Source organism: Procambarus clarkii, chromosome 62, assembly GCF_040958095.1.
Source record: "Procambarus clarkii isolate CNS0578487 chromosome 62, FALCON_Pclarkii_2.0, whole genome shotgun sequence".
Lineage (NCBI taxonomy): Eukaryota > Metazoa > Arthropoda > Malacostraca > Decapoda > Cambaridae > Procambarus > Procambarus clarkii.
The window spans coordinates 5921602-5945320 of NC_091211.1; the positions used below are offsets into that span (position 1 = coordinate 5921602).

The 23719-nt window shown below is 42.9% G+C and overlaps 1 protein-coding gene across 2 annotated transcripts in view; it reads right to left on the reverse strand.

Moving 5' to 3' along the window:
• The window catches only part of LOC123766633 (murinoglobulin-2), a 585294-nt gene that overhangs the window by 10199 nt on the left and 551376 nt on the right, over positions 1-23719 (reverse strand). For both annotated transcript variants that reach the window (XR_011223484.1, XM_069308162.1), the window contains exon 26: positions 14624-15028. Coding sequence is in view for 1 of the 2 variants with exons in the window: in XM_069308162.1 (XP_069164263.1) it covers positions 14624-15028 (405 nt within the window). In the remaining variant the exon portion in view is untranslated. The remainder of the gene's footprint in view (positions 1-14623; positions 15029-23719) is intronic.

Consider the following 23719-nt stretch of genomic DNA (forward strand, 5'->3'; position numbering starts at 1 on the left):
ACCACGACGATTTTTGGCACTTCCCATCCAGCTACACCACTAAATGTTTTTCAAACAAATTCAAACAAAATTTTGACCCAGTAATATGCACCATTATTGACTGATCTTGGAAAAAATTAAACAATTTCCTACTGTCAATAATTTACCAGAACTCGCATAAAACAGACGATTCTTCCACAGCTTTAAAGGTTACTCAAGTCACAGACATTTATCAGAGTAATGGGTAACTTCTCTTTTATAGTAGTTTATCACACGACTAAGCTTCTCTCACTGGCGACCACCCACACATTACATGTATAGACAGAGATAGACTGACTGAGACAAAGACGGAGACACACAGGAACACAGAGACAGAGAAAGACAGAGACAGACACGGAGAGACACAGGCAGACAGACTCTCGTTGGATGGATAGGTAGATGGATAGATAGATGGGAAGATAGATAGATAAATGGAAGGACTGATGAATAAATACGCGGATAGATGAATGGATGGATAGACAAATATAGATAAATGTATATATGGATGGATAGATGGGTAGATGGGCAAATAGAGGAATAGATGGATGGATAAATAGATCAATAGATGGATAGATAGTTGCATAGTTCGATAGATGGATGGATTGAAAGTTGCGTAAATGGACAGACAGATAGACAGATTCATGGACAGATACATGGATAGATACATGGAAAGACATGGATTGATCGATAAATAAATAGATGGATGGGTAGATAATTGGATAGATGGTTAGATAGATGGCGAGATAGACAGATAGATACAAGGACGGATGAATGTACTGATGAATAAATGAATCGATAGATGGAGGGATAGATAAATAAACAGATAAAGGGACAGGTGAGGTATAGACAGACCAGGGCAATGGAAGTTAAAGATCCATATAAAAGAGAGTATTTGTGTGTGTGAAGTTGTAGGCCAGACAGTCGCAGCCTCACACAACTCTCCCTGGTTACTTGTGACTGTATGAGGAGTGCCATGGGACCTTCTGGTCCACTCCCCACCCCCACTACCACCTCCCACGCTGTTTTTAAGTAGGATTGGCTGCTATTGTGAAAAGCAGCGACTCCTATGAAGACTGAAAAGTGGTATTGAATGTCCATAGAGTGTTCTCCAATTTATTTATCTGCTGGTATTGATGTTTAATCAACCCTCTTCTTGTTCCTCGATCCCCAAATACCCCTTTCCCCTCTTCACCACTTTCCCGCGTTCCCTCACCCATCCTCTTCTTCTTCTTCTTCTACCCTATTTTCGCTTCAATCTCCCTATTTTCCCCCTCTCCCCCATCTCTCTACCCATCCCCCCCTCTCCTCTCAACCTGGAACAGACATTTCATTGAGATATATAGAAGAGGTACCCAGCTGCACCCGGGTCTCTTCTCTCCTCTTACCAACATCTCCCCCTTTTCCCCCCAGCACATCCCCTTTGACTCCGTAGTCTCCATCCCCTTGATCCCTCCCCTCGTTCTCTCCCTGCTTCCCACCTCTCGGAAAATTTAGTAATAAGAATGACTGAAACTACTGTATTGGTCTCAGGAACATAATATAGTCACTAAAAACTTCAGGGTGATCACACCAAAGATTTCTCACTTGACTGTGACAATCGCACAGCTAGGGGTGTCTATTAATAATAATATTTCGTAAATCATTCAAGTTAGGCCTAACCTGACCAGCCTATGACTGCTCCGCACCCAAGACCATTCATTCTTGAAATTTAGGTAAGGCTAGTCCAAGCATCTGGCCCCCCAACTCTGGACAGAAACATACACACACACTCTCATACACACGCGTATCTGGTACCTTAACCACTAGACCACACTGACTGTACAAAATTCTTGGTGGTTGTGAGGCTATTTATCCAAGATCCGACAGCGCTCGGTGGTCAACTTAGGCATAGATATTTCATTGAATCACCTCACTTGGTGGGTCAACGTGGCCAACACAAACCACGTGAGTTTGTGTTGCTCATGTGGCCCCACCAAGTGAGATGACATCATCCTAATGTCCGCCAGTTTCCCAAATGTCACCCTGTCAAATGTGGTCCACTGTCACCCTGCCTATGTGTGGTTCTGGCATTGGAATTACATCCACTCCCAAATCTCTTTCGCCCAACCCCTTGGGCTTGACGGCAGACCGACTGTCTTTTCCTGCAGGTCGGCGTTCAATCTCCGACCGTCCAAGTGGTTGGACACAATTCCTTTCCCCATGTCCCATCAAAATCTTTATCTTCCAATTGATATATAGTCGTAATGGCGGTGCCTTCCCCTAATAATTCCATCCTTTCCATTCCTGTAGTAGCCTTAAATTTATGATGTAAGCACCACCGGCTATTTTTTTCTTCCCTCCAAATCTTTATTGTCTTACACATGAATTCCAACAACCGTTTGATTGCCCACTCGTGAAGTTTGTCAAGGTCTTCCTATAACATTCTGCAGGCTTCCTCTGTTTTTACATTCCTCGTTATCTTTGCATCGCCTACAAACATTTGACATGTATGAGTTCACTCCCTCGGGTAGGTCATTACCATAAATTAGCAACAGTAGTGGTCCAAGTACCGATCCTTCGGGAACCCCACTTGTTACATTCCTCCACCTGGAGACTTCGCCCCTGAGTGTGACTCTTTCTCCTAAGTCCTACATGAACTCCCTTGCCCAATTTAGTGTCTTCCCAATTATCCCAGCTTGCTTATCCATATGTTTACCAGTCTTTCATGACGAACAGTATCAAATGCTTTTTCACTGTCAAGGAAAATGCAATCAACCCAACCTTCTTTTTCCTGTTGTATCTTAGTATCTTTGTCAGGCACGACTTTCCCTTTCTAAATCCACGCTGTGATTCTGGCATGATGTTTAACCTCACCAGGTGCTCCACTGTTCTCAACCTGATAACGTTCTCCAGCACTGTACATGGAATACTTGTCAGTGACAATGGTCTGTAATTTAGTGCCTCCTATCTGTCTCTTGTCTTGAATACCCAACACAACATTTTCCTTTTCCAAGATTCTGGGAGATTTCCTGTTAAGAGTGTTTTATAGAAGACATTAGTTAGCGGGTGACATATCACCTCTGCACCCTCCTTCATCAGCTATGGTGATAGTAAGTCTATTTCCTCCAAGTGTTGGCTTACCTGTTCTACAGTGACTACTGTGTCATCCAGTGGTTCATCTGGCCTTTCATCATTCAACTCTAGTCTCTACGTTTGTTTGTTTGTAAAGACCTGAAATCTTTTATTGAATTCCTCACACATACTTCCTAGTTGTTTTCTGGGACACGTCTCCATTTTATCTTTCACCTATCACATGGTCTCTTACTGTGGTTTTCCTCTTTATATAACAATAAAACCGCTTTGGATGGTTTTTATCTAAAACAGCTTAGCTTCTGCTGCAATGTCACTTTTAATATGTATTTATTTCTGGTTGTTTTAAGGGCCTCTATTTTCCTCTGTCCCAAGCTCTCTCTTCTTTTTCCATGCTTTTAAGGTTCTTTCCCTTGCTACTCTGCAGCCTATTAAACCACGGGTTTACTGTACCTTTCCTGTCCACCTCCGTCTTGAGTGAGTTGTACAGCTCCGTTGCATCTATACATTTCTAAGAAATAACTTCCATCATATCATTTGTCGTCTTCGCTTCTAGTTCCCTTCCCCCAATGAACTTCAATCAGAAAATCTCTCACCTTGCTGTAGTCTCCATGTCTATAGTCTCTCGTCTTCCTCAGAATGTCTCTTGGTCTATTCAATTCCTTTAGCTCCATTTTGTACTCATGCACGATAACGTAGTGGGTGCTGGCTCCTAGGTACATCTCATAATCTAGCTTGTCAATAGCTGCCTCATTTTGGGTAAACAACAAAGTCGTAAATAATTTTACGTAAGCCACTAGGACCTTCTGGTGGCTCCTCTCCCTTTAATCTACTTGGTTCTGGAATATGTTTTTTATATAAAGTTCTTCTCTACTATATATTCCAGATTTGCTTTCCATGTCTCATCATCCCTAGTGGGGATTATCCCATCTATTTCCCTATGATTGAAATCCTAAAATATTAGAGTCCTAGCTCTCTGCCCCTGCCTCACCACTGTGCCTGCTTTTTGTATTACCTTCAGACAAATGTCAATGCATTTATCATATTCTTCCCTAGGCCTTCTGTCGGTTATTGGGGGATTGTAAATCACTGCTGCTACTATCTCCATGTCCTCAAATGTTTTTATTCCTAATTTGTAATCTTGTTGATCAGATTAATCTGATAATTTCACTTCCTTGAAGCTGCAGTGTAGTTTCGGCATTAGGGCTACACATTCTCTGTCCCTTTTCAACCCATTCTTTCGTTTTACCTGATATCCTCGTGGGACGATTGCATTCCCATAACACAGGTCAGTTTTGTTTGTCATTGCACTAACGTGAGGATACTCTCTTGGTACCCTTTCCTGTAACTCTACCCCTTTATTTGTAATTGTATCTGAATAAATGTGTACATTTCTTTAATAGTACTTATCCCAGTTGAGCTGCAATGGTTTCTCCCAAGGTGTAATGGTTCTTGTTGTTCTATGACCAATTCTGACAGGGAAGGGGCGTCTGCTGTTCTGGTCATTACTGACCACTGCTCGTGGTCTGTACCTTTACAGGTTTGTTAGACCCATTATTCTGTCGCACTGACCTCCCTGTTGTCTAACTTTCCTGTTCTTGTGAACTGCTTGCATTATTATCTCTCTGAGGCTTTCTAGTTTCCTTGAGGCACTTACTCATTTTGCGTCTCTCATTTCCTTTGATTCCTCTCTACTTGCCTTTCACATTTCTTGGTTAATTATACATTTTTGTAAGTCTCTGTCCCTCAGTTTACCCTGTCCCTCAGACATTTTAGCCAGTATATATTCCGTGAGCAATAGTCTGAAACATTACATTCACTGGTCGATTATTCCTCATTTGAAACATACCAACCTAATTAATTTTCCTGTTAGCCTCACTAGCCTGTATTTTGGTGAGAATGACTTCAATCACTTTTTGATCTTCTTATCTTCTCTTCTCATTTACCATGTGCCTTCCGGTGGCTCTGACAGATTGTAGATTATCAGTGATTTCTACCGCTCCAACTCCTGCCTAACACTTTACACAATGTGCTGGCTTTTTAAATCATCTATTACTGTTGCTTTAATGATATGTTTCCCCTCTGATCCTTCAGAGTCTTCAGCAAATGTTTTGTCTGGTAATGCTCCCTATTTATCAGTCACATTCTTTATGTTTTGTTCTTAATTTTCGGTTGTCTTTCTTGCCTCCTCTGCTGCCTGCCGATCTTTTTCCTATGATATTATTCTATTCTGAAGTCCATGTGCAGTTTTCTCTCTTTTATGATGTATTTCCTTAATTCGTTTAACTCCTTCAAGGTAGCTTCTCCATAATCGTCACTACTGCTAAGGTTTATTTTTAGGTTTTTAATATCCTTCTATATTTTCTCTCTCCCTTTTCTAAATTTTGTTCCTGTATTTTCCATCCCAGCAAAGTTACCTCTGCTTGCAGTCCCTTCTGTCACTTTCTCTATTTGTTTTCTCTACCTCACACCTCTTGTTAGTGACTATTGTCACGGGGGAAGACAAAGGGCAGAGCCTCGTCGACCTCCATCGGTGACACTCCGTCAATGCTCTCTTTACAGTATCCTTATTGTCGGCTCTGTTCTCACTTTCCCTCGTGATATAGTCGGCGCTTAACCCCTGTGTACACCAGCCCCAAAAGCACAGGGACCTCGCAGCCCCTCTGGGAACTCTCTAGGCTACCTTCTGTCCCCCAGAGACCGGGAGGTAGAGTAGCAGGTATCAAGAAGCGGCAGTATTCTACCTCGGACATCTGGCTATCCTACTACTTTGGTCATCGGGGTTCTCACCTGCGTCCAGCGCGGAAGAAATTACTTCAATTTTCCACTCTAGGTCTCTTGAACCTGAGACTACGTTCCCCGACTTATTTAATCTTTATTCCTGAAGTCAAGTGGCTAGCATCTTACTGCCAGGCTTTCATACATATATATTTTTATTTGATTTGATTTATTTAATTAATTATACAAGAGTTCTTATATATCTCTTGTATAATTAAATACAATATAATTATTTACAATTTTGTTTATAAAATTCTCAGTTCACAGCTTACTTATTGAGACTTGTGACTGGTTGAGGTCTTCTCTAGGTTCTTAACTCTCTTTGCTCCCTTTTGATGGTAACACAATTTGTTCTTTTGTGATGATAACATTGTATGGTTCTTTGTGATGATAATATTGTTTGCTTGTTTGTGATGATAACATTGTATACTTCTTTGTGATGATAACATTGTATGGTTCTTTGTGATGATAATATTGTTTGCTTGTTTGTGATGATAACATTGTATACTTCTTTGTGATGATAACATTGTATGGTTCTTTGTGATGATAACATTGTATGGTTCTTTGTGATGATAACATTGTATACTTCTTTGTGATGATAACATTGTATGGTTCTTTGTGATGATAATATTGTTTGCTTGTTTGTGATGATAACATTGTATACTTCTTTGTGATGATAACATTGTATGGTTCTTTGTGATGATAACATTGTATGGTTCTTTGTGATGATAACATTGTATACTTCTTTGTGATGATAACATTGTATGGTTCTTTGTGATGATAATATTGTTTGCTTGTTTGTGATGATAACATTGTATACTTCTTTGTGATGATAACATTGTATGGTTCTTTGTGATGATAACATTGTATGGTTCTTTGTGATGATAACATTGTATGGTTCTTTGTGATGATAACATTGTATGGTTCTTTGTGATGATAACATTGTATGGTTCTTTGTGATGATAACATTGTATGGTTCTTTGTGATGATAACATTGTATGGTTCTTTGTGATGATAACATTGTATGGTTCTTTGTGATGATAACATTGTATGGTTCTTTGTGATGATAACATTGTATGGTTCTTTGTGATGATAACATTGTATGGTTCTTTGTGATGATAACATTGTATGGTTCTTTGTGATGATAACATTGTATGGTTCTTTGTGATGATAACATTGTATGGTTCTTTAGTTAATTTACTTGTCTTTGAGTTTCAGTTTGTTAATGGTCTCCCAGTACACTGTGATTGGTCTCCCAGTACACTGTGATTGGTCTCCCAGTACACTGTGATTGGTCTCCCAGTACACGGTGATTGGTCTCCCAGTACACTGTGATTGGTCTCCCAGTACACTGTGATTGGTCTCCCAGTACACTGTGATTGGTCTCCCAGTACACAGTGATTGGTCTCCCAGTACACTGTGATTGGTCTCCCAGTACACTGTGATTGGTCTCCCAGTACACAGTGATTGGTCTCCCAGTACACTGTGATTGGTCTCCCAGTACACTGTGATTGGTCTCCCAGTACACAGTGATTGGTCTCCCAGTACACGGTGATTGGTCTCCAGTACACTGTGATTGGTCTCCCAGTACACTGTGATTGGTCTCCCAGTACACTGTGATTGGTCTCCCAGTACACTGTGATTGGTCTCCCAGTACACGGTGATTGGTCTCCCAGTACATGGTGATTGGTCTCCCAGTACACTGTGATTGGTCTCCCAGTACACTGTGATTGGTCTCCCAGTACACTGTGATTGGTCTCCCAGTACACTGTGATTGGTCTCCCAGTACACTGTGATTGGTCTCCCAGTACACTGTGATTGGTCTCCCAGTACACTGTGATTGGTCTCCCAGTACACGGTGATTGGTCTCCCAGTACACTGTGATTGGTCTCCAAGTACACGGTGATTGGTCTCCCAGTACACGGTGGTTGGTCTCCCAGTACACTGTGATTGGTCTCCCAGTACACTGTGATTGGTCTCCCAGTACACTGTGATTGGTCTCCAGTACACTGTGATTGGTCTCCCAGTACACTGTGATTGGTCTCCCAGTACACGGTGATTGGTCTCCCAGTACACTGTGATTGGTCTCCAAGTACACGGTGATTGGTCTCCCAGTACACTGTGATTGATCTCCAAGTACACGGTGATTGGTCTCCCAGTACACGGTGGTTGGTCTCCCAGTACACTGTGATTGGTCTCCCAGTACACTGTGATTGGTCTCCCAGTACACTGTGATTGGTCTCCAGTACACTGTGATTGGTCTCCCAGTACACTGTGATTGGTCTCCCAGTACACGGTGATTGGTCTCCCAGTACACTGTGATTGGTCTCCAAGTACACGGTGATTGGTCTCCCAGTACACGGTGGTTGGTCTCCCAGTACACTGTGATTGGTCTCCCAGTACACTGTGATTGGTCTCCCAGTACACTGTGATTGGTCTCCAGTACACTGTGATTGGTCTCCCAGTACACTGTGATTGGTCTCCCAGTACACGGTGATTGGTCTCCCAGTACACTGTGATTGGTCTCCAAGTACACGGTGATTGGTCTCCCAGTACACGGTGGTTGGTCTCCCAGTACACTGTGATTGGTCTCCCAGTACACTGTGATTGGTCTCCCAGTACACTGTGATTGGTCTCCAGTACACTGTGATTGGTCTCCCAGTACACTGTGATTGGTCTCCCAGTACACGGTGGTTGGTCTCCCAGTACACTGTGATTGGTCTCCCAGTACACTGTGATTGGTCTCCCAGTACACTGTGATTGGTCTCCCAGTACACTGTGATTGGTCTCCCAGTACACAGTGATTGGTCTCCCAGTACACGGTGATTGGTCTCCCAGTACACGGTGATTGGTCTCCCAGTACACTGTGATTGGTCTCCCAGTACACGGTGATTGGTCTCCCAGTACACTGTGATTGGTCTCCCAGTACACTGTGATTGGTCTCCCAGTACACTGTGATTGGTCTCCCAGTACACTGTGATTGGTCTCCCAGTACACTGTGATTGGTCTCCCAGTACACTGTGATTGGTCTCCCAGTACACGGTGATTGGTCTCCCAGTACACGGTGATTGGTCTCCCAGTACACAGTGATTGGTCTCCCAGTACACTGTGATTGGTCTCCCAGTACACGGTGATTGGTCTCCCAGTACACTGTGATTGGTCTCCCAGTACACTGTGATTGGTCTCCCAGTACACTGTGATTGGTCTCCCAGTACACTGTGATTGGTCTCCCAGTACACTGTGATTGGTCTCCCAGTACACTGTGATTGGTCTCCCAGTACACTGTGATTGGTCTCCCAGTACACTGTGATTGGTCTCCCAGTACACTGTGATTGGTCTCCCAGTACACCGTGATTGGTCTCCCAGTACACTGTGATTGGTCTCCCAGTACACTGTGATTGGTCTCCCAGTACATTGTGATTGGTCTCCCAGTACACTATGATTGGTCTCCCAGTACACTGTGATTGGTCTCCCAGTACACGGTGATTGGTCTCCCAGTACATGGTGATTGGTCTCCCAGTATACTGTGATTGGTTTCCCAGTACACGGTGATTGGTCTCCCAGTACACGGTGATTGGTCTCCCAGTACATGGTGATTGGTCTCCCAGTATACTGTGATTGGTTTCCCAGTACACGGTGATTGGTCTCCCAGTACACGGTGATTTGTCTCCCAGTACACGGTGATTGGTCTCCCAGTACACTGTGATTGGTCTCCCAGTACACTATGATTGGTCTCCCAGTACACTGTGATTGGTCTCCCAGTACACTGTGATTGGTCTCCCAGTACACGGTGATTGGTCTCCCAGTACACGGTGATTGGTCTCCCAGTACACTGTGATTGGTCTCCCAGTACACGGTGATTGGTCTCCCAGTACACTGTGATTGGTCTCCCAGTACACTGTGATTGGTCTCCCAGTACACTGTGATTGGTCTCCCAGTACACTGTGATTGGTCTCCCAGTACACTGTGATTGGTCTCCCAGTACACTGTGATTGGTCTCCCAGTACACTGTGATTGGTCTCCCAGTACACTGTGATTGGTCTCCCAGTACACTGTGATTGGTCTCCCAGTACACTGTGATTGGTCTCCCAGTACACGGTGATTGGTCTCCCAGTACACTGTGATTGGTCTCCAAGTACACGGTGATTGGTCTCCCAGTACACGGTGGTTGGTCTCCCAGTACACTGTGATTGGTCTCCCAGTACACTGTGATTGGTCTCCCAGTACACTGTGATTGGTCTCCAGTACACTGTGATTGGTCTCCCAGTACACTGTGATTGGTCTCCCAGTACACGGTGATTGGTCTCCCAGTACACTGTGATTGGTCTCCCAGTACACGGTGATTGGTCTCCCAGTACACGGTGATTGGTCTCCCAGTACACTGTGATTGGTCTCCCAGTACACTGTGATTGGTCTCCCAGTACACTGTGATTGGTCTCCCAGTACACTGTGATTGGTCTCCCAGTACACTGTGATTGGTCTCCCAGTACACGGTGATTGGTCTCCCAGTACACTGTGATTGGTCTCCCAGTACACTGTGATTGGTCTCCCAGTACACTGTGATTGGTCTCCCAGTACACTGTGATTGGTCTCCCAGTACACATGTGATTGGTCTCCCAGTACACTGTGATTGGTCTCCCAGTACACTGTGATTGGTCTCCCAGTACACTGTGATTGGTCTCCCAGTACACTGGTGATTGGTCTCCCAGTACACTGTGATTGGTCTCCCAGTACACTGTGATTGGTCTCCCAGTACACTGTGATTGGTCTCCCAGTACACTGTGATTGGTCTCCCAGTACACTGTGATTGGTCTCCCAGTACACTGTGATTGGTCTCCCAGTACACGGTGATTGGTCTCCCAGTACACGGTGATTGGTCTCCCAGTACACAGTGATTGGTCTCCCAGTACACTGTGATTGGTCTCCCAGTACACGGTGATTGGTCTCCCAGTACACTGTGATTGGTCTCCCAGTACACTGTGATTGGTCTCCCAGTACACTGTGATTGGTCTCCCAGTACACTGTGATTGGTCTCCCAGTACACTGTGATTGGTCTCCCAGTACACTGTGATTGGTCTCCCAGTACACTGTGATTGGTCTCCCAGTACACTGTGATTGGTCTCCCAGTACACTGTGATTGGTCTCCCAGTACACCGTGATTGGTCTCCCAGTACACTGTGATTGGTCTCCCAGTACACTGTGATTGGTCTCCCAGTACATTGTGATTGGTCTCCCAGTACACTATGATTGGTCTCCCAGTACACTGTGATTGGTCTCCCAGTACACGGTGATTGGTCTCCCAGTACATGGTGATTGGTCTCCCAGTATACTGTGATTGGTTTCCCAGTACACGGTGATTGGTCTCCCAGTACACGGTGATTGGTCTCCCAGTACATGGTGATTGGTCTCCCAGTATACTGTGATTGGTTTCCCAGTACACGGTGATTGGTCTCCCAGTACACGGTGATTTGTCTCCCAGTACACGGTGATTGGTCTCCCAGTACACTGTGATTGGTCTCCCAGTACACTATGATTGGTCTCCCAGTACACTGTGATTGGTCTCCCAGTACACTGTGATTGGTCTCCCAGTACACGGTGATTGGTCTCCCAGTACACGGTGATTGGTCTCCCAGTACACTGTGATTGGTCTCCCAGTACACGGTGATTGGTCTCCCAGTACACGGTGATTGGTCTCCCAGTACACTGTGATTGGTCTCCCAGTACACTGTGATTGGTCTCCCAGTACACTATGATTGGTCTCCCAGTACACTGTGATTGGTCTCCCAGTACACGGTGATTGGTCTCCCAGTACATGGTGATTGGTCTCCCAGTATACTGTGATTGGTCTCCCAGTACACGGTGATTGGTCTCCCAGTACACTGTGATTGGTCTCCCAGTTCACTGTGATTGGTCTCCCAGTACACGGTGATTGGTCTCCCAGTACACGGTGATTGGTCTCCCAGTACACTGTGATTGGTCTCCAAGTACACGGTGATTGGTCTCCCAGTACACGGTGATTGGTCTCCCAGTACACTGTGATTGGTCTCCCAGTACACTGTGATTGGTCTCCCAGTACACTGTGATTGGTCTCCCAGTACACTGTGATTGGTCTCCCAGTACACGGTGATTGGTCTCCCAGTACACTGTGATTGGTCTCCCAGTACACGGTGATTGGTCTCCCAGTACACTGTGATTGGTCTCCCAGTACACTGTGATTGGTCTCCCAGTACACGGTGATTGGTCTCCAGTACACGGTGATTGGTCTCCCAGTACACTGTGATTGGTCTCCAAGTACACGGTGATTGGTCTCCCAGTACACGGTGATTGGTCTCCCAGTACACTGTGATTGGTCTCCCAGTACACTGTGATTGGTCTCCCAGTACACGGTGATTGGTCTCCCAGTACACTGTGATTGGTCTCCCAGTACACTGTGATTGGTCTCCCAGTACACTGTGATTGGTCTCCCAGTACACTGTGATTGGTCTCCCAGTACACTGTGATTGGTCTCCCAGTACACTGTGATTGGTCTCCCAGTACACTGTGATTGGTCTCCCAGTACACTGTGATTGGTCTCCCAGTACACTGTGATTGGTCTCCCAGTACACCGTGATTGGTCTCCCAGTACACTGTGATTGGTCTCCCAGTACACTGTGATTGGTCTCCCAGTACATTGTGATTGGTCTCCCAGTACACTATGATTGGTCTCCCAGTACACTGTGATTGGTCTCCCAGTACACGGTGATTGGTCTCCCAGTACATGGTGATTGGTCTCCCAGTATACTGTGATTGGTTTCCCAGTACACGGTGATTGGTCTCCCAGTACACGGTGATTGGTCTCCCAGTACATGGTGATTGGTCTCCCAGTATACTGTGATTGGTTTCCCAGTACACGGTGATTGGTCTCCCAGTACACGGTGATTTGTCTCCCAGTACACGGTGATTGGTCTCCCAGTACACTGTGATTGGTCTCCCAGTACACTATGATTGGTCTCCCAGTACACTGTGATTGGTCTCCCAGTACACTGTGATTGGTCTCCCAGTACACGGTGATTGGTCTCCCAGTACACGGTGATTGGTCTCCCAGTACACTGTGATTGGTCTCCCAGTACACGGTGATTGGTCTCCCAGTACACGGTGATTGGTCTCCCAGTACACTGTGATTGGTCTCCCAGTACACTGTGATTGGTCTCCCAGTACACTATGATTGGTCTCCCAGTACACTGTGATTGGTCTCCCAGTACACGGTGATTGGTCTCCCAGTACATGGTGATTGGTCTCCCAGTATACTGTGATTGGTCTCCCAGTACACGGTGATTGGTCTCCCAGTACACTGTGATTGGTCTCCCAGTTCACTGTGATTGGTCTCCCAGTACACGGTGATTGGTCTCCCAGTACACGGTGATTGGTCTCCCAGTACACTGTGATTGGTCTCCAAGTACACGGTGATTGGTCTCCCAGTACACGGTGATTGGTCTCCCAGTACACTGTGATTGGTCTCCCAGTACACTGTGATTGGTCTCCCAGTACACTGTGATTGGTCTCCCAGTACACTGTGATTGGTCTCCCAGTACACGGTGATTGGTCTCCCAGTACACTGTGATTGGTCTCCCAGTACACGGTGATTGGTCTCCCAGTACACTGTGATTGGTCTCCCAGTACACTGTGATTGGTCTCCCAGTACACGGTGATTGGTCTCCCAGTACACGGTGATTGGTCTCCCAGTACACTGTGATTGGTCTCCAAGTACACGGTGATTGGTCTCCCAGTACACGGTGATTGGTCTCCCAGTACACTGTGATTGGTCTCCCAGTACACTGTGATTGGTCTCCCAGTACACTGTGATTGGTCCTCCCAGTACACGGTGATTGGTCCTCCCAGTACACGGTGATTGGTCTCCCAGTACACTGTGATTGGTCTCCAAGTACACGGTGATTGGTCTCCCAGTACACGGTGATTGGTCTCCCAGTACACTGTGATTGGTCTCCCAGTACACTGTGATTGGTCTCCCAGTACACTGTGATTGGTCTCCCAGTACACTGTGATTGGTCTCCCAGTACACGGTGATTGGTCTCCCAGTACACGGTGATTGGTCTCCCAGTACACTGTGATTGGTCTCCAAGTACACGGTGATTGGTCTCCCAGTACACGGTGATTGGTCTCCCAGTACACGGTGATTGGTCTCCCAGTACACTGTGATTGGTCTCCCAGTACACTGTGATTGGTCTCCCAGTACACTGTGATTGGTCTCCCAGTACACGGTGATTGGTCTCCAGTACAGCTGTGATTGGTCTCCCAGTACACGGTGATTGGTCTCCCAGTTACACGGTGATTGGTCTCCCAGTACACTGTGATTGGTCTCCCAGTACACGGTGATTGGTCTCCCAGTACACTGTTGATTGGTCTCCCAGTACACTGTGATTGGTCTCCCAGTACACTGTGATTGGTCTCCCAGTACACGGTGATTGGTCTCCCAGTACACTGTGATTGGTCTCCCAGTACACTGTGATTGGTCTCCCAGTACACTGTGATTGGTCTCCCAGTACACGGTGATCAGTACACATTGTGACCTTTATTACGAGTAATGATAAATAAGCTGTGACAAAATGTAATAAATATTTTTTTATGAAGATGAATGAGAATAGATTGTAATTAATGTTAAACAATTTACAAACAAAATAGCAATAAAAGGTGGATCAAAATAGATTGTAATTAATGTTAAACAATTTACAAACAAAATAGCTATAAAACCTGGACTTACTTTACTGAGAGATAATTCTGGTTGGTAATAGTCATAGACTTTGAGCGTTCCGGGCTTAAGGTCCTCTACCTCCAGCTCTCGAGTCACACGGAAGCTCACACACACGTCCTCCTGCGACAACTGCTCCACATAAAAGGTGACTGCGTACCCATCAACTTCGTAACGCTTGAGCAGTCCTGTGCCGTCTCCCACAACCTGCTTGAGGTCTGCCTTTACAGGCATGTAACCGGACACTAAGTTGACTTCTATAACTGCCATGTTTGACGTCTTGTCAGGAAGTTGATATGACGCACAAGCCTCGATGCTCTTGGTGACACACTTGGGGTCTGGGGCAGTTTGTGTGGTGACATTCAGGAGAAAGGCTTCACTGGGCGTGTCCTCGGGAACATTGTACCTCACAACAGCCTGAGGGAACACACCAATAATACTCATGAACCATATACAAGTTCTGTTCCATATACAAGTATGACGCCAGTCATACAACTTCAACTTCTGGCAACTCCTTTTGTTTTATACAACAGAATCATCATGAGAATAGTTATTAACTTCAGACAATCAGACATGAAATAAATGATAACGATAAATGTCAACATTATTATCTAATATGTAAGGAATGTTTATATCTGTTATATTCAATATTCAATTTTAACATTTATTTTTTTATAGATTATTTATCAGCTAGGAACATAATTAAAAAATGTAATAAAAAATATATATTCACATTCGTAATATAAACATTTTCACGATATGTTTCAGCACAGATGAGAAGAGAAATATATTGATGAGGTGTTGGTGTCATGTCCCAGCTGGAGAGTTATTAACGCCCGGTAATACCTTACTGATCAACCTCAGCAATCTATTTAAATAATAAATCAATATAAATAAAAATGTAAATGTTCGTTTGTTCAAAATCGCTAATCTCCGAAAGTTCTTCACCGATTGCCTTGAAATTTTCACACAATGTTCCATTCTCATCCGAGCAGGTTTTTATATACATACTATATAGATGTCAAGTCTGTGACGGGAAAAAACAGGCTTTTTTTGAAGAACTGTGTTTTTCAAGTGAGGGAAATCTTCGAAACCTCTTTACCGATTGCTTTGAAATTTTGACATAACGTTGCATTGGAATAGGCGAGCGTTTTTATATACCTAACATATACATGCTTCACCTGTGACAGGAAAAAAACATGCCTTTTTTTTAAAACCAGCGCCATCTGTTGGACGTCGGAGCAACATACGCTTTAATCTCCGAAAGTTCTTCACCGATTGCTTTCAAATTTTGACACAACGTTATAATCGAATACGTGCGTGTTTTTGTAAACCTACTATTTAGATGCCACATCTGTGATAGTTAAAAACAAGTTTTTTTTTTTAAACAGCGCCATCTGTTGCATGTAAGACCAACACAAGCAATACATAATATGTTACGATTCCAATTCAATGTTTCCGATTGCATTGATAAATTGAATTTTCATAGCTTTTGATTTATTTTCATTTTGATTTAATTATTTTGTGTGACATTGCGTTGGAATTGAGCTGTGTTGTTTACCTACCGTTCATTTTGTGGGTATAGTTTATTTGTTTCTTTTTTCATTGTTTTTCTTTTCGTTGTTTTAACAGTTCTTATTATTTTTGAGAGCAATTGGTGGTGAAATTGAGCTGTGTCGATTGATCTGCGTTTGAATTATTGAAATGTTTCTTTAGTATTTTTTGTTTTTGTTTTGAAAACAAGAAAATGGACAACACGTTATTTCACAGCTGCAAATGTGCAACAAACAACTATGAATCCACCGGCTACAACGTTAACTGTTTTCTTCACGTTATGTCAAAATGACGTGTTTGCGAGAACACTGCTGTGTTCGGAAGTGCCTACATATTACACATGGAATGCCAGTAGAAAATCATTTGAACGACGCAAACGAGGAGAGCAAGTCAACGGACAACCTGGCATATTCAAATAAACTATGATAGGCAGACTGTACACCGTGCATCCCAATCAGGATGAATGCTTCTTTCTTCGCATGCTGTTGGTAAATGTGCTCGGTCCAACGTCTTTCAGCCATTGAGATTTGTCAACGGCGTAACACATGCCACTTTCCGTAGTGCATGTCAAGCTCTGAATTTATTGGAGAATGACCGACACTGGGATGTATGCATTAATGACGCGTCCAACACGTCACATCCAAATCAAATTCATGCAGTGTCACTCATTGATCACTCAGCCGGTGATCAATGTCATTGATCACCGGCTCTCCGTTATGTCCAACAGAGTTATGGGATAATTATAAATCGCACATGGCTGAAGATATTGTCCGTCGAATACGAAAAGAAAATTCAAATATGAACATGGATTTTACAGCAATAATCTTCAACGAAGTGTTGATAATGATTGAAGACTTGTGCTTAGAAATCGCGATCAGAGTTCTCAATCAACTGGAAATGCCATCATCGAATCGATCGCTGCTGCTTCGTTCGACGTAGAATTGCGTCGTGAACAAAATTACAAAACAGGTGATCTGTTGTCGTATGTTTAATCAAATATTCCCAGGCCAACGCTTGAGCAAACAGGCATTTACGATCAAATAATTCAAACTGTCAATAACGAGCTTGGAGAAATCATCTTAGATGCGCCAGGAGGAACTGGTAAAACCTTCCTAAATAGATTGATTTTGGCAGTATTTCGATCCCAAAATGGCATAACCTTAGCTCTTGCGTCGTCTGGAATTACTGCGACATTGCTACCAGGTGGAAGAACTGCTACTTCGACTTTGAAATCGCCATTGACCATGCAATTCAGTGAAACTCCGACGTGCAACATTTCCAAAGCATCCGGCACGGGAAAAGTATTGCAGAAATGCAAACTTATTGTTTGGGATGAATGCACAATGAACTACAAAAAGTCGTTCGAGGCTCTTGATCGATCATTGCAAGATTTGCGTGGAAACATCAGACCATTTGGAAACATTAATATTGCTTGCAGGAGTTTCAAGCAAACATTACCTGTAATTCCTCGATCGACACCATCGGACGAAATAAATGCTTGCATGAAATACTCTACTTTGTGGTAAAACGTAATGACATTTAAATTAACTACAAATATGCGCGTAGTTATGTAGCTACTGCAAAACGATCAATCAGCTGAGATATTCTCACATCAATCTCTAGAAATTGGGTACGTAAACGGGGCGGTTGATTTGACCTCAGGACGAAATTCATTGCCTTATAACGTCTGCAATTTAGTGAGGTCAGAAGAAGAATTGATTGAAAAAGTATTTCCCAATATTGAAACCAATTATAAGAATCACGATTGGCTGAGTGAAATAGCTATTCTTGTGACTAAGAACAAGACATCTACGACCTTAACAATATTATTCAGTCTAACATTCAAAGCGAGGCAGTCACATACAAGTCCGTCGACACTGTTGAGGAAGCAGATGAAGCGGTTAATTATCCAACAGAATTTTTTAATTCACTCGATCTGCCAGGAATACCACCGCACGTACGGCAATTGAAAATCGGCGTGCCAGTTATCATGTTGCGAGATATCAACCAGCCAAAACTTTGCAACGCTACGCACCTTGCAGCAAAAAACCTAATCAGCGACGTCACAGAAGCAACAATCTGACAGGACCTTTCAAAGGGGAAGATGTCGTCATTCCTCACATTCCTATGATTCCATCAGATATGCAGTTTTCAATTTAATAGATTGTAATTTCCAATTCGATTGGCATTTGCAATCACCATCAACAGAGTTCAGGGCCAATCTTTAGAAGTGTGCAGTTTACATCAAGACACGGATTGCATCTCACATGGACAATTATATGTTGCGTGTTCTAGAGTCGGCCAACCAGACAATCTCTATATCTCCACAGACAATGGAACAACAAAAAATATTGTTTACCCACAAGCATTGTGAAATTAAACATATTAGAAACGTGCGCTTTCTCTTTTCTTTCCTTCCACTTTAACCAGACTGAGCCACAGCAACGCGTGGCGGGTACAGCTAGTACAAGAATAAAATAATATAAATGTGTTTACTTTCCCTAACTATTTATTGTTCTGAATATGGAGAAATGCATGTAGTCTGTCGACCCCTGAGGGAAGACAAGTGTATGATGACTGGCAGGTGTGGGGGAGGGGGAGCACGCAGGAGCGCCGGTGTAGTAATTGACACCCCCTTAACGTAAACACCAGTAATGTCTTGACTAAGGTAGAGGGAACATGCCCCCAGATATGGAAAAGTGCTGGGTAACTGCTCGATCGATCGATCGAGAAAGAGAGAGAGAGAGAGAGAGAGAGAGAGAGAGAGAGAGAGAGAGAGAGAGAGAGAGAGAGAGAGAGAGAGAGAGAGAGAGAGAGAGAGAGAGAGAGAGAGAGAGAGAGAGAGAGAGAGAGAAAGACAGAGGGTGAAGGGGTGGTAGGGGGTGGGGACATTGTTGACAAAGAGAGAGGACACCTCACACACTCCTCAGTATCCTCCAGGCATTTGTAGAGTGCAGACCCCTGGTCTCGAGACTGGGATTGACTCGAACTAATGACCCACTCCTGTTGGAGTGTTTCTGTGTCATTGTGTGAGAGACTTTCCCCCCTCTCCCTTGTGTTGTGGTGCTGGCAGTGGTGAAGCCATTGGAGGAGGAAATACCCTACCACGCAACACCTTCTCATTCTCAAGTCTACGTATCTGTGTGTAATGACTGTTGGAGAAGTTCACATAGCACAGTTCTTTAAGTTCTGTGACACTGTTTAAGAAATCCCAATCCATATGTTGTTACTGATGTACCGCCACTATGGAAGCTGGAAACACCCTCAGATTATTGACATAGGACAGACTACCCTTTCTAAAACCAAGAGATGGAAAGGGTTGACTGCTGCTGGCGGGGGGGGGGGGGGGGGGGGGGCAGATGGCTCCCCCGGCCAGGGGCCATCCCCTCCCTAACACCATCTCTCACATTGCGACTAATACCCTCACATGCCACTTCTCTTTCCTCTTCCGCTTCCCACGCCTTCCCTAACCTAACCTTACAACATAATTTACCCGGTCTCCTAGGCCTGTGTTCTCATGTATGGGGGAGGTGGTCACTCCTGCTCTCAACATACTCATCTCCAACCCTATGTATACTTTTAAATTACTACGCACATACATTGCTCAACAAGTAACTCCCCTCAACAAGCCACTTCCCTCAACAAGTAACTCCCCTCAACAAGAAACTCCCTTCAACAAGCCACTTCCCTCAACAAGTAACTCCCCTCAACAAGAAACTTCCCTCAACAAGTAACTCCCCTCAACAAGAAGCTCCCCTCAACAAGAAGCTCCCCTCAACAAGAAGCTCCCCTCAACAAGAAGCTCCCCTCAACAAGAAGCTCCCCTCAACAAGCCACTTCCCTCAACAAGAAGCTCCCCTCAACAAGTAACTCCCCTCAACAAGAAACTTCCCTCAACAAGTAACTCCCCTCAACAAGAAGCTCCCCTCAACAAGAAGCTCCCCTCAACAAGAAGCTCCCCTCAACAAGAAGCTCCCCTCAACAAGCCACTTCCCTCAACAAGAAGCTCCCCTCAACAAGAAGCTTCCCTCAACAAGAAGCTCCCCTCAACAAGAAGCTCCCCTCAACAAGAAGCTCCCCTCAACAAGAAGCTCCCCTCAACAAGAAACTCCCCTCAACAAGTATTGTTGGAAATTTCCAACACCCAAACACTAACCCCTAGTGCGATAATATAAATTTAATGTACTAGGAATACGCATTTACTAACATTACTAATAAGTAGCCTCATACAGCAAATTCTTACTATTATCGGGCCAGTATTGCGTCAGTTGCCCGACTCCCTCGAGAATAAATTATATATTTTTAATAAACGGTTATATAATTTGCTAAATTTATATATTCATAAATTTAAATAACCTAAATGACGTTAGATAGAAAATATCTATTCGTAGTGGAAATTTAGTTCATTTCTTTGTTTACTGGAACAGCTGATCTCATCTGTACAAAATATTTCCAATAAACGGCTGTATAATTTGATAAATAAAATAACTATTGCCAATCTATATACCTTAATACATTCTACAAGGTTAGACTGGGTTTAATTCGATTTATAGAAATATATAATTTATTGTCGTGGGAGTCGAGCGATTGACGCAATACTGTCCCCCGAGATTAGTAAGAATTTGCTGCATGAGGTTACTAATTAGTAATGTTAGTAAATGCGTATTCCTAGTACAATAAATTTCAGCCCATCCTCCAAAAATGGGGAGGTAAATGTAACAGCACAAGTAAGTGCAATTTTGTACAATTCATAGCAGTCAGGAATTGTATTTCTTTTCACTTAGTATTAAACTGTACTGTCAAATATATTGTGAATATTTGAGTTTATATGAAAAGCTGAATAGAAAACCACGACCTAACCTAACCTTCTTAGTGTATGAAGATAAACATTTTAGTAATTAACCTATAGCTATATTGATATTACAGTTTTATAAAACTAATAAAACAAAACTAAAATATATCAATAAATTGTTAAGTAACTCAGGATATTTTCAATTTTTTTTTTATAAAATATCTATTGATTAATTAAACTGAAAAATAAATTCCTGATATTTAAAACTTGTGTATATCAAATTGTACTTGAAAACTTCACCCTAAAATTCTAAGTGTCCTAACAGAAAATAAGAATAAATGGGATGGTAAATGTAATAGACACATAAGTGCAATTATGTACTATGTGTGACAGTAAGGAAATGTACTTAGTATTAAACCATACTGTCAATTCGGAGGATGGGTTGCTAGATTTATAATATCGCACTAGGGGTTAGTATTTGGGTGTTGGAAATTTCCAACATAACTCTCAGGGAGAGAAAACATGGATTGTAGTTCATGAATTAGTAGTAACGTGCCTGATACTTGTTACGTACCTCTATAAGATACGTAATTGAATAAATTAATTTGTACTTATATATGCCTTGCATATAATATGATTACATGTATGTACATATATATAATTGTATGCAAGTTATGTGTTTATATATTTCATCATATGTGGAATAGGCCCAACTTACCAGCCGTGGGAATGGTTATAATTTCTCAGCTGATCCCGTGGGAAAAGTGGTTTGTAATGATCATAAGTGGGTAACAGTATGTGAATTTATAATTGTTTGAACATTAGGCGGCAAGTGTCCGTGAGAGTTTAGTGCTGGTGGGCGTGCCAACATTTCCCTCAGTTGTTTACATTAGGCGGCAAGTGTCCGTGAGAGTTTAGTGCTGGTGGGCGTGCCAACATTTCCCTCAGTTGTTTTATTTTAATTACTGCATGAAGTAATAATTACAGTATCTCTGTTATGCATGTTTATCTGAGCATTAACTAAGTTAGTTTAAGATTACTCTTGTCACAATATATTGCTCCATGTAAATTTAATTAATACTCTGTAAGTTTGGAAATTTTTCACGGAGCGGAAGCAATGATTTTTACTCTGGTCGCTTTAGTAGTGAGTAGCTATCAAGGACCAGGAGGGATAACATCTTTGGGAGATAAGTTTGTTACATTTGTGTTTTGCCATAATATATTATGTTATAGGAGAGACAGTACTTTTGATTTTGTTTTATAAGTGATCTTGTCCATCTGTACTTTATATTGTATTGTTAATATATATTATAACTTTATATGTATATTTCTTCAGTCCAAAGGGAGAAATCTTATTATTGCCTGTGCCAATCATGTGGTTACACTGGTGCCCCGCTCTAGTGAACAGCAGTTTGTAGTTGCCCTAGACATTTAAGGTCTTGCTGTTGTCAGGGTTTCGAGCCGTGACGTACGATTGGTAACAATACTCTCCCCCTGAAGTTATAAAATTCTGACATGTTAGTACATTAGTATGTACATGACGGATGTCCTGTATCTGTGAAACAGATTTGAACCGATTAAGTCATTAATCTGTCATCATGGGAACAGCTACTTAATGATTAATGGATTATTCATTATGTCCCTTTCAGATCAAGGAGACTCCGAATCTACAGTAAGGTCAACGTCTGTCCCTGTGACTTGTAACTAATTGAGTTACTAGACACTAACTCATCACTGGAGACTCATAAGATCACCACAACCTTGAACGAGGAATCATCTGTATTTATGCAAAATTAAATTTGCCCTAAGGTGCAGTCCTTGTTGGACGGGTATTTTTGGCTATTCTATAATGATAACTAAGTTTCTAACCTAGCTAAATTCTATTTTATTTAGAGAACTGAGTATGTTGGTATCAGTCTCTATGAATGTAATCAGCTGTATTGCTTTAGTGAGTACAGATTCAACTTGTACTCGGCTGACCCTAACTAATTTCCCTAAACCTACCTAAGTAGAGGGTGAATGCTAATTATATATGTTAGGCAATAGTGCTATTACCCTCTAGAGGTATAACTAAGCACATAGAGCTTAAAAAGTTTATGTGTGAGCAATAGACCCGCTCGGTTTATGCATGTTAAGTTAGTGCTATAACCCTCTTGAGGTATAACTAAGCACATAATAACTTAAGGGATTATTGTGAGTGTATTATGTTGAGAAACTATTTGTTTCACTACTGATAGTTCTCTGGTAATTGTTCACTTACAGGTTATTGAAAATTTCAATTTTGCTTGTGCTAAGGTGCTTCCTCAAAAACATCTCTAAAAATGCTTAAGGGCAAAACCAAGAAAGAAGAAGTAGTGCCAACCAAAACCGATGCAACCCTGCAGGTGATATTTCATTAAGTGGATTACTAAATCCTAGTCCAGAGAGACTTTGTATGACTGCGGTCTTCTTATCAAGACTTACCCGAAGGCATTGTAACTGAGGTCTTCTTGTTAAGACTTACCTGAAGGTACTGTAAATGTGGTCTTCTGGTGAAGACTTACCCTGAGGTACTGTAAATGCATTGAGGATTGAATGTGGTCTATTATCGTCGAGAATAGTTCCGGGGCTGCAGTTGGGTCAGTGACATTTGTCGCTGTGACTTGCATAGGTTTAGGCTGCTGGTCACTGACTAATTAATTCAGGTTCACTTTGGAGGCATAATGTTCAGTAGCCTCATGTAATGAGTTTTCAGAATCCACAGAATGCATGGATAAGTTTTT